Here is a 12,461-nt window from a genome sequence, read left to right on the forward strand (position 1 = left end):
CGCTGCTGATGCTTTTGAGAAAGCACACAGGGTCACTCTCGAGGAGAAAAGACAACGCAGAAAGAACCGTGTCTTGCCGATACCATCCAAGGAGTCTTTCTGCTGTGCCTTTTGCAACTGGACTTGTCTGTCTTGCATTGGCCTCTTTAGCCACCACTGTGCTTGCAGCAAATGTGGGTAGAGTCCTTCCCAAATCTTCATTTGTGAAGCCCAGCCATGATGATACCTTCACTGTAACAGAATGCATAACCCTAACCCAGATCTTCCCCTCTGATTATATTTTTAGTACCTGCTAGTTCCATTTTTATTCTTTTAAAAAAATGGAGGAAATGTGGTTATTGCTTAGTTTAAAAGTATCATTGAGTAAAGGACCATGTCAGCTCAAGGCCTTGCTGGGGTGGAGGGCAATTACAAACTATTTACCATTTTGGCAGAGTCTTTCCAGAAGAGCCCAATATACACCCTGTGGCCACATGGATTAACCGGATCTGACTCCGTAGGACTTTGATGAGCTTCCCAGTCTTTCTGCCCACCACTTCAATCCGCCAGAAATCATTGGAGTCTCCTGTTCCATTCTATCATGCAAACATAGCATTGCAGAAAAAAAAAAAATCACAAAACCAGAAAAAAAACCCCAAACAACCCCCCCCCCAACTAGAAAACATACAGAATTGAAGCACTGCAAATAACAAATTCAGAAACTGTAATGGTGGCAAAGTTAAACAAATGAGCCCAGACTACTCTCACTCAGACTTCACAGAAGAGATTCCCCATCCAGAGGACATCATTCTAGACATGAGCAAGCATTCACAAATACATCTTTATCTTGCCAACTTTAATTTTTTTTCTTCCAATTCATGCTTGACTGTGGTTCAGAACTACAGCATAAACAGGGGTAACTTGGCTGCTTCATAAAAGGGGTTTAGGCAACAGATCCTTGCATTTAGAAATTCAACCCGCAAAGCAGATTTCATTTTCATGATTCAAAATTCTGTCATCATTCTTTCAAAAAGGCACTTGTCTATGTGACAAGGCCAAATACATAAAATAATACTTGTCAGAGCAACTTCAAGGTTGCTCAGTTTGTCATTTCTGGAGTTGAATGCTGCCAAAGCTAGACTGGCAGTAAAAGTTTAAATTATGTTTTTATCTGTGTTCACATTAAATAGACTTTAAATATGAGATAAGCCATTTCACACTAAATCAGTTTTTCCTTCAGGATGGTAGATGCCCATCTATCACCTTGGCTAACAAACTAAAAAAACCAACAATAAATCCCCTTGGCATGATACGAACTCTCCCTAAAAGGAGTTTTTCTTCTATCTTGCCTTCACTTACTATTCCATAGCCAGTGACCTGAAAATGCTTCCTCGTCAAGGGAGCTTCATGCTGGTGACTGTGCAGATTTCTAGAAGTTCTGAAACGAAATTAAAACTTTTGAACCTTGTCAATTTGTAATTAGAACATTGGTTTGAGTCATTCAGAGATCAGCCACTGCTCTAACCACCAAATTCCAGCTGAGGGCAGGCAGGATTCAGCCTAAACAGGATGGGGGACACTGATCGCATCTGTCACTTCCCACCATGTAACTCTGAGCTTATGCCACACTAGGCAGTGTGGAAAAGGATGACAGCATGAATAAATAGAACCCTCAAGCTACAATCTATCACCTCCAAGTGGAGAAGACCTTGGGTTTTTGTTTTGCTGTGGACTTTTTTTTTTTTAACAGTAAAGGTGGGACAAACAGATTTGCTCTTGTAAGAAGAAAAGCAAGATCCTGACCTTCTGTGATCAGTTTTGCTTTTGAGGAGAAAGACTGTACCATTTAGGGGGAATCAGTGGCCACCATTAGCACGGTGCAGGTAGCCAGCCTCCCCCCCAGGCAGACTGGTGACTGAGGCAACCAGAGAAACCTGGCCATATCCCAGTCAGTCCTAAACGCGAGCGCCACCTGCTGCATCTCTTCTGCAGCACCGCTGCTTCCTCTCCTGCTCTGCAGACCTCACCACGACTTAACCAATTTTGCCTAATCAATTTTTATCATACTCATTATCGTATGCTTGATAGTAAACCCCCAAATTCAAGGAATTTAAAAAAATGGTCTTATAATAATTTCGGAAACCTAAGCAATTATTTGTGCAGATGCCATACTGAATACAACATGACGGTGATTTCCTGGCTCACAAGTTTTGAGGTCCTGTTATGAAATCAAAGCTGTGAAAGCATGAGGCATTTTGGCACAGTGATATTAGACTAGACAAAAACCATACATCAAGTCACTAGGGTGACTTGGTTCCTCTTAGGTATTCCTTGCAGAGAAGGAAGGCACCAGCTGACATTTTCATTCAGTGTTTCACTGCTGTGATTTCAATGCTGTTCAGAACTTCAGCGGGTGGATAGTGCCTATGCATGTAGGAACAGGACACTTGCAGTACACCAAAAAAAAACCACCTCACTCTTTATTTGCCCAGAAAACTCAGAGAGTGGGCACAAGCCCACACCCAATGAGGGTTTCAAAACTGCTTCTCTGCAAAAGAGTTACCCCGGAGTATCACACCTCACAGAGCAGAACAAATATCTCTGCTGCTTACACAGGTATTTCTAATAAAGTTGTGTTGTTCCGTTAAAAGTTTCCTATTTAAGACAACTTTCAAACATAAACCATAGAAAAAAAACCTCTACAAACCTCACACTGGAAATGCAGATATACAGATACCTCTGTCACACAGCCTGCTCGTGCTGGCCTAACCACATTGTCTCCAGCAGGACAAATCTCCCACCAATTCTATTCAATCATGTAATTTCTGAATCCCAGAAATCATCCTTACTCTTTATGTTCCAGACGAATAATATCTCCGTGCCTCACAAACTCCACAGGGCTCAAGGGGTCTGACAGATCTGCTGAAGGAAGGCAAACTAATTATATCAATGTCCTGACAAACACATCAGGGTCTTAGAAAGTTTCTTGTTAATGCTCATGCCTGAAGCAGACAATACAAGCAAACAACTTTGTGTGGATACACAGGCGGTGGGTAAAAAAAAGGAAACTGACAGGGAAAACATGCCTTAGTTACACTAGGTAATATTCTAAAACAGATGTACGTACGAACCATAGATTGTCATGTTCAGTACTCTTATCTCGTCCCAAGCAATCATTCCCAAAAATCTGTTAAATACAGTGTACCAGAATTTACCAGGACCCAACTTCCACAGGACTCTCTGCCACAATAACAGATTGCAAAAAATACTGAGTTCAGACTAATTTCCTCTCTGCTGTTATTTGTGGCCCTACCCAGCTGAAAAATTGTCAATGCAACCTTAAGCTGAGAAAAGTTTATTTATTTCAACTGTACAATCTAGAGAAGAACCAAAAACACAGTAGACACACGCAACATAAATCAAGATGGAGCCAGCTTCCCCCTGTTCTTCCTCCTCTCCCTCTCACTTCCATGAAGGATACTCTGTCCTGGAGGGAACTCAGAATATTTATGCGAAAAACTGAAGCAGTAGTTATAAAAGGCACTTCACTGGTATTTGTTACCTGTATCTGAATCATGTTTCTTTATAATCCACAGGTTATTCAAATCTTTATGTAAGTAGGCAGTGACCTGAAAGGACAGCAATTATTATTTTACGAAACAAGAAAAAAGCTGGTGATAGCAGACACACATTCCCCAGCAAACTGAAGTCCCAAATGAATGGACCAATAACACAGAAATGCTGGGATTACTTTTATGACTGTGCCCCCTAGAAAGTCAATTGGGGCCACTCTTTAACCCAGATCACCCCTCTTAGCCAGTGTACAGTGTACACTGTACAGTGTACAGTGTATATGCTCAGAAGCACTACACTTATGGTTCACAGGCATCATAAGTAACAGCCTCCAACCATACAGTTTGACCTCCTCTCACTCCAATGGGTCCTTCTACAACAACAGGATATTCAAACCTGAACTCTTGAATAATCACTGACCAGAGCCAGAAGATGGAAGCAGCACTGGATGCATGACAATAGGCTGTGACAACCATAATACTTCTGCCAAAAGATCCAGGCAAGGTAAGATTCAGGGATCAGCTGTTAGAGCTGCACATGCTACACAGCTGATCCTTGCCAGCCTGCTCAGCCTCACACAGAGTAACTGCGCCTACTGCTACCATGGACACGAGAGACCATCTTATTCCAGGATGCTTGCTCCCACAGCATGAGGAACGGAGTCCCTTTGGCTCATTCTCCTCTTCCAGCAGCAGCAAGCCCTGCTCCGTGGGACCCAGACCCAGACCTGTGCCTCCCACTCAGATGGGAGCAGATGTCCCAGTGGGTGGGTGAGAGAACACAGATGAGTGTGTGAGGGTGAGGTAAAAAGGGAGAGCTGGAGGTAGAACCTCATACCTTGAGGTTAAGCCATCAGGAGATGGGGGAAAGGTAGGGGCAAAGAGATCACTTTTTCCTCCCTAAATCTCCAAGTTCTAAATTCTGTTCCCCTCTCCAGAGCCCCAAGACTCTCCCAGAATCCTACCCTTGTCCGACCACCACAGTAGGGAGCACAGGGGGGAAATCTCCACCCTTTCCCACTTTCCTCAAGGAACTCCCATTAGTGTCCTCTTCAAATTCCCCTTCCCTGCTTTTAGTTTCGTAAGGCATGCTATGCACTTGAATTTTGCCTATACTTGAGCCAGTTTTGGTATGACATCTCAATCTACTGTAATAAATATCAATGTTACATGAGAGTATTAGAAATTTTCATTGTGACAAACAGCAGAAGAAGATTGAGATAAAGCTGTCACTTCTGAAAACTTCCTCCTCACCACAGAGACAGAAGGGAGTTAAAAACCAAACACTTGTGTTTCTCTGGCAACTTTCTTTCAAGGAGCTCAGAACAATTGTAAAATATATCTTGGGAAAGGTGCAGAAGCTGCAAAGATTTGTGAAGCTTGATGATGATGGACAAAAATAAGAAATTTACTTAATTTTTGTACTATTTATTTAGAGATAGTTACGTGATTTCTGATTTCTACTTTCACTTATTGCTTAATTATTTAATGAGAAGCCCTCAGCTCAGATACTTTCATTATGGCTACATTAGCTTACAAATGTACAGATATCTAATTTAATGAGCAAAGCCTTATAAATTCTTGGGCGACACATACAGAAAGCAAGGCACAAAAGAGAGGAATTCATGTAAGGTCACAGAGACCAGAGGCTGGAGTAAAAACAATACACAACAGTTCTAGTCCCTTGCTTTTAATATAAAGCAACAAAACCTATAACATAATGTATTTGTTTTAAACATAAGTTTTACAGCCTTCCTTGAGGTAACTTTCATATGGAAGACTATTCTGAAGTCCTCTTGGCCTCCATTTATGGACAGTGGTCTTGCATTACAGCAAGGCCTTATTACTGTAAGTCACCACTCTGGTGCAATGTGGTAGGTTGTCTTCAAACCTTTTTAGTCAGACTTCCAGGCCAAGCACACAGCTGTGGCACTGAGGGGGTAACAGATGCTAAATAAATACACAGCTCCTGTCACATTGGCCCCTAATGCTAAATGCAAAGGGAGTGAGCCAATGGTTGCAGTCACAGGCAATACAATCACAGCACACTGACCTGCTGCTGGCGGGCCCCAACGCCCTCTGGGTAGAGGTGCCAGTGAGAGTGAAGGTATCCCCCTGCCATCCGAAGGTTCTTCATTGTGATCACAGACCCATATGCCAAGTCTGCATGAGAAGGAAGGAGGAAAAAAAGGCATAAGGCAGCTCTCCTCTAAGTATCTCCCCCAGCTAGTCTATAGTGTTCCAATCAGATGTACATTGTCCTGTCCGTTTTGATGAAGTTTGTTTCCTGTTTGACGTGTTACTCCACAGGGCTCATTGCAAGCTTGCCTTCCATTTCAACCACAGTTCAGTGAAACTGTTATATAACATTTGGCTTAAACAATTAAAACTCTCCCACTGAGTTTTAACATAAACAAAAGTGCTAGTTCTTTTGTATGCAATTTCAATAATGGGAGGCTTGAGATGGCTTTCCAAGAGTATATGATGAAATTAAAATATGATCAAGTTTAAAAAGCACATGACTACACTGAAGCACTCCATCGCTGACCCCTAGGGCAATACAAGAGGGAAGGAAGGCAAGCTGAGCTATCAGATAGCAGAGCTGATACCCTGGCTTAAGACACCTTCCTTCATAGCCTCCCAACACAAGTGAGAGAACTCTGTCTTGGAGAATGGACCTGATGCTCTTCCAGTAGCAGTTCTGGAGCAGGGAACAGCCAGAGAAAAGATGAAGTGTCAAACAGTTAAACCAGATTAAAGGCTCAGTAGTCCCTAGGCAAGATGAGGATTAGGGCACAATCACAGAGCCATCTTTCCCATAAATTCACATACATGCTGAATAGAACACAACCGGACCAGGGGCACACTGGGTCACAAAGAACCCAATAGTTTTGATTTACACATGTTTTGAAAACAAATCCCACATCTGAATACCTTACAAACTTATGGTGAATAGGACAAATATATTTTTGTTGTCTCAAGCAATATTAAGGCCAAAAAATAACAAGATGCATGCACACAAAACAGTCAAATCCCTCAAAATGTCATCTTTCCCTCTTGAAGGAATATGATGAAACAGCTAGTGACCATGCACTGAACACAGCCACCTTCTTTTCTGGCAATACGTAAAACTGCCCAGAGGAACAGCATAGATCTAAGCACAACCATGAAGGCATAATCTGCACTCTCCTGCACTGAGTCACAGGAGATGCCATTTTATTTAAACCCCCATGTATACTGACAACACTCAGACTGGTTTATTTGTTTGGACACTCACGCTCTGGAATGGAGACATTATGAAGATTGTTCCCGATCAGCTGGGACTGAAATGCTGAACTGAAGAAACCATCCCCAGGGCCACTACAAAAGACAGCAAAGAATGTGACAATTCAGAATGCAGATAAACAAGCACACAAATCTCTGTCATGCATTACCAAATTGTTTTTACAGAGGAAAAACAACAAAAGCAGACAGGACATCAGAAGAAGAATGAATGCAGTTCCTTTAGATGCACCTCTAATGTTGTGAATCATAGCAGAGAGATAGTCTTGCAGGAAATTGTCCAGAGCTGCAAGGACTTGAGGTCACAAAAATGTAGCTGCTGGCACTGCATAAAAGCACCACACAGATCTTTGAGTGTTCTTACAACAAATAAACTGACCAACTGTCAGGATACATATAACAAAGCCTCTCTCTGTAGCTCTTTTAGTCTTGTTTCTGCTAAGAGGTTAATGGTAAGATCAGTTGACTTTAACTGAAAAATAACAGATTTAATTTTAAATTATTTTTTTATAGTGAAATGCATATTCACCTCATTTCTTAATGCTGGCATATGGAAAACATTACTTGGCCATTTTACTAGCTGTTGTGCTCTTTACATATAAAAAGCATCCCTTGGTTGCAGGCACTCAGAGAAGAGCCTTCCCTTTGGGCACACTCAGCCTTACTTTTGTCATCACAGCCAAAGCATTTTTCAGGAATGCAATGACTTTTTTTTTAATTACAAAGTGACAAAGAATGAAGTTGAGACATTTTCAGGTCCAGGAAAGAGAAGGGGAAAAAAAAAAGAAGACAGAGAGTTTGGTTAGGTTACTAGCTTGGCATTTCAGAAAGTGTCAAATTAAAATTCAGTTTCACTGCCAGCTTGGCCAGAGCCTTTCTGTAAGAACAATGCAGAAGTCTGGGAAGGAAATTAAACAAAGACACAGCTTGTGGCCATGCTTCTGACACTGAAAGTGGAGAAATACATAATCAGTAGCCTTTAATCAAAAGCAAAAACAAGTGACTCTTCTTCTGCAGAAAACATTGTGAAATACCTTTTATTTAATACTGCAAAATGAACAGCAAACATAGCCGTGTAGAGAGCAAGTGGGAGCACGATGAGGCAAAGTACACGAGCCATTAAATGTTTTCCAAACATCACCTGTAACAAACACAACTTGGATCAAACAGTGCAGCCGCAGGAACAATTCCTCTCCTTACTTCACAGGACTCTGAGTAGTGGTCCTAAAGCTGGAGCTTGACATGCAAGCAAGCTCAGGAGGTTGCAGAATTACCTCAACAAGGCCTAGAGAGAAGTAAAAGCTGAGGCAGACCTGGCAATGTATCTCCCAAAGCTGGACTTATGGTACCTTGAAATTTCAGGGTCTTGAGAAAAAAGACAAAAACAGGCAATAGGAGAGTTTAACGTTGCAAAGTGCTGAGCATCCCTAACTTTGGCAAATGAGGTTAGGCAGCTCTCATTGAAAATACTTTGAAAACAAGGACCTTAACTTGTTTATCAGTGGTACACATCTTGACACAAAATCACAGGAAAGAGATGGCTTCCAAAATAGTAACTGTCAAAGCTAAGCAAAAGGGAAAATGAAAACCTGTTCTCCAAGAAAGTTTCTCTATGCAAATGTGAATGTAACCAGGACTTCTTGGGGACTTAGATATGCTTCAGTCACAGAAATCACCTTGCTTAGCAAGGATGTTCTCACACTGCAACTTCTGTTGCTGCTTAGCCAGAAGCTACAGAAAAGTCATCAGCAAAATCTGTTTCAGCTATCTCAACACAAAAGCAGAGTATTTTATTTTAATCACTTAAAAAGATGTTTTTTACACAGATGCCCAAGCATTATTGATTCACATCCCACTAACACTACCGGTAGTAGAGTAAATAATGTAAAACACAGGGTGGGTAATAAATAGTTGCGGAAGAAAAAGCAAGTAAAACAGCAAAAATTGCTTGCTAAATGTCCACACTAACTTCAAAGTGGATGAAAGCAGATGTACTTGCTATTCTCCATATTTTTTTACATGATAGCTATCACACAATCAATCATTAAGCTATTCATTCTCCATCCCTCAATACCAGATCCAACAAATTCAGAAGTAATGGAAAAGGAACTAAACATATTACAAAACTAAGAACTCACTGAAGTCAACAAAGGAAAGAGTTGTTAAGCTCATGTACTCCAGCAGAACACTTAATAACCACTGGACGCTTCCAAAAATGCTGACTGATGGTACTTAGCCATGTTTATGCACTGGAGAGGCACATGAACTAATCTGCAATTGCCTGCTTAAAACAGTCTCAATATGCTTCAATCTTCATGAAAATTTTCTGACATCACATTTTTCTTTTTTGACTTTGCACTTAAGTCTGTAGTTTTTTTAACTATAGACTTCAATGCAAAGTCAAAAAGAAAATGCACGTGAAAGACAGCATTGAGCAAACCAGAAGAGTAGACTAAGATAAGTTGAGAATTCTAGAAATCAAATTAGTCCCAAAAACATTGCTTGTACATAATCATGAGTAGCTTCCTAACAAATACAGAGATTAAGTTATTCAGCCTTTCAGGAGTTTAATCCTCACTTTTTTTTTCCTCTCTCATCAAGCACCAAGGTTGACAAATAGCTATTCAGAAAGCATCTACCTTTTGGAGTAAATTTCTTTATATAGTGTAACACTCAGGGGTTTGCTGCCTTTGCTTCCAGCAACACAAATGAAATCACTGTGCAGCCGTCTGCTGGCAGAAAGCATAGACATGATGGATTTGTGCCGTTTCAAATGCAATTAAGTGACTTTGCTCAAGAAGTGCTTCTCCAGAGTTGGAACATTGCATCTTTGCAGCCCATATTGATTCACATTAATCAAAGAAAAACAAATCACACAGCGGGAATAGAAAAAGTCCCTCAAAACCCTCACTGTATGAGACAAACAAGAAAAAAACAGTAAGTGAAAAAAGAAGAATTTTCAAGCTTCAGAAGAGGCTGAGACAAGAGGAGAACTGAACACCTTTTAAAAGACGTGACTGAAGAATTTGTTTTCCTGCTGGTTGCAAGACAGCAAATGGTACATCAAGGTGTTTCTCCAAAAAAGCAGATTTCACAGTCCGCAAACGTAAAATACAATATATTAGGACAGGGTGCTCAAACTCACTAGCAAATTTTTAAAGCTTCTAGGAACTAAATATATGTGAAATCAAGGAGGGTATGGCTGCCTTCATCCTCTGGACTGGCTATGGATATTGTAAGTTGCAGAGCATTTCTATGACTCCTGATGGGATAGCATGCTCCTGCTCTGAGGCCTATCCACCCTTAACTCTCACAAAGCAGAGCCTGAGCTCACGCTGCTTATGCAAACCAAGTGCTGCAAGACATGCCTGTCTGCCAGGTAGCACACACTCCTCAGAAGCTCATGTAACAGTGCTGGACAACATCTTGCTTTGGGCCATTTTAAAGCCATTCCCAATGAGCATTTTTAGCTTAGACTGAAAAATCATCCAACTGGAAAGGTAACAGTTTCTCTAAGGAAAAAGGAACATTCTTTTTGCTGTGCTTTTATGACACTACATCCTGCTAATGTAAGTTAGTTTGTTTGTTTGTTTTCCAGAAGTCTGTCAATAGTTTTTTCATTATAACCTTAATCTTTATTTATCATCATCCACATCAGAAGCCCCTTTTTGCTGCACAGAGTATCACTGTCTGAGTAGCTACAGCCTTGTCAAAGACTGGGAGAATTACAAAGCAAACAAAACAAAGAAACACTTAAAGTAAAGAAAAGCCTTTGAAACTCACCAGTGACAGACTAAGGTTCCCCAGCAAGTCCCATAGGTCATAGATTGTGTTCAGGCCTACCAAGAGGACTACAAAAAGGCCAACAAACTTTACCCCCATAGCTCCAGCAAGGTTCACGCCAGTCAGACTCAGCCAGAACCACCAGGAGGCAGAAAATGGCCTGCAGGACCAGTGCAGAAAGTCAGTAAACAAAATGACGGCTACAGGAACGGGCATCTGCGATCACGAAAATAAACAGCAAATAAATTATCCTGCAAAATTACACTCCATCTTCTCAGGAAGAATAGAAAAACTAGTTTTTCATTAATTTTAGAATCATGCGAGGATACTGTCTTCAGATACAGGCTTGTGAAACCTTTATACAGGTTTCAGAAGGGTCCAACACTTAAAACAGGACATTCCTAGATCTCCCCTTTGAGGATGGAAACATAGACACCAGGTATAAGCTAAAATGCCAGTGTGAAGAAAGTCTGACCACACAGAAGTCATGAAAAAGAAACAAGACTTTTGCTCCATAAACTTACTTCTGACAAAAAGCTAGGGACACAGGGGAGAACAGGAGAAAAAGAGCACCATTACTAAAGCAGGAAGGCCATAGTGGAAAACATCTATCTGAAGCACAAACAAAAGCTGCAGCAAAAAGCAAACAAACTAGAAACTGAAATAAAATTGAACCACTGAGAAGAGATGAGAAAGGATGACAGCAGAATTTAAAACCTTTTTTCCTACCAGTTCCTAATGCCTTGATGTTTGCATTTTGAATCCCCATGACCTAAGCAAAACTATAGCTAGAGAGCTGGCGTTTAATTTGCATGATATCAACTACTTTGACAAGAGGATTAGCTGTAACATATGAAAAATAAGTTCAGGTCAAAGCCCACAGAGCTGATCAAGGGCTGCCCTGTAACTTAGTGCTTGCACTCCCTGGGGTATGTGTTGTAGATGAGGATGGCCTTGGCCTACATGACACTAGGGGCTGCATTTTAGCCATGTGTACTGTAGTCACACTAAGATTGATATGATCAGTTCTTGGAACGCTTCATGAAATAAGAATTGCTCACATATAACACAGTATTCTGAGGTTTTGTTTCTTTGAATTCTGGATGCATTGTGGGGAAACTACTCTGTGCAGCCCAGCCATGAAGAAGCCTTTTGGTATATACCAATACCTAGAAATCACCATCCCCCTCTGGATGGGTCTATGGCAAATATCCTCAGCAACTTGACTACTTTATTCAGAAACATCCTGGCTCTATTTCTCTCAAAGTTTTTGTAACAATTTCTCTAAACTAAACAAATTATACTATTTACCTCAGACAGCAGGATTTTTATAAGTGTTTATAGGATTACAGTCACAGATAAACTGTGTTTCTCTAGCCTGGAATCAAAGTAATTGGTTCAAAATAACAATATTTTTTTCCAGTAAGGACCAAAACCTTGAATAAGCTACTACCATCCTTCTCTGACCTACAGCATCTTTTATTAGCTTTCTTTCCTGTAAGTTTTAAAACGTTTAACCTTCATGTTCAAGATTTGCAGTTCCAAAAACTACATAAACTATTTTTGTTGAAATCACAGAATCAGCCGAGTTGGAAGGGACCTCTGAGATCATCAAGTCCAACCCTTGATCCACTACCACCACCATGGCACTAAGTGCCACATCCAGTTTCATCTTAAAGACCTCCAGGGACGGAGAATCCACCACTTCTCTGGGCAGCCCATTCCAATGCCTGATTACCCTCTGTAAAGAATTTCTTCCTAATATCTAACCTAAACCTCCCCTGGCACAGCTTAAGACCACGCCCTCTCGTCTTGCTGACAGCTGCCTGGGAGAAGAGACCAACC

General features: G+C 41.0%; 1 protein-coding gene across 3 annotated transcripts in view; it reads right to left on the reverse strand.

Moving 5' to 3' along the window:
• Positions 1 to 12,461, reverse strand: part of POMT2 (protein O-mannosyltransferase 2) — a 29,122-nt gene that overhangs the window by 11,812 nt on the left and 4,849 nt on the right. Inside the window, exons 5-12 of one of the 3 annotated variants that reach the window (XM_029964201.1) lie at positions 10,617 to 10,776; positions 7,868 to 7,974; positions 6,829 to 6,911; positions 5,605 to 5,714; positions 3,542 to 3,608; positions 2,829 to 2,898; positions 1,339 to 1,417; positions 424 to 575 (exon numbers count right to left, since the gene is read on the reverse strand). In XM_029964201.1, the coding sequence (XP_029820061.1) occupies positions 424 to 575; positions 1,339 to 1,417; positions 2,829 to 2,898; positions 3,542 to 3,608; positions 5,605 to 5,714; positions 6,829 to 6,911; positions 7,868 to 7,974; positions 10,617 to 10,776 (828 nt within the window). Of the gene's footprint in view, positions 1 to 423; positions 576 to 1,338; positions 1,418 to 2,828; positions 2,902 to 3,541; positions 3,609 to 5,604; positions 5,715 to 6,828; positions 6,912 to 7,867; positions 7,975 to 10,616; positions 10,833 to 12,461 lie in introns of all 3 variants that reach the window. The other 2 variants (XM_029964200.1, XM_018082793.1) reach the window with 2 other exon arrangements.

The sequence above is a fragment of the Manacus vitellinus genome, unplaced genomic scaffold (genome assembly GCF_001715985.3).
Source record: "Manacus vitellinus isolate BGI_N305 unplaced genomic scaffold, ASM171598v3 scaffold_6_pilon, whole genome shotgun sequence".
Lineage (NCBI taxonomy): Eukaryota > Metazoa > Chordata > Aves > Passeriformes > Pipridae > Manacus > Manacus vitellinus.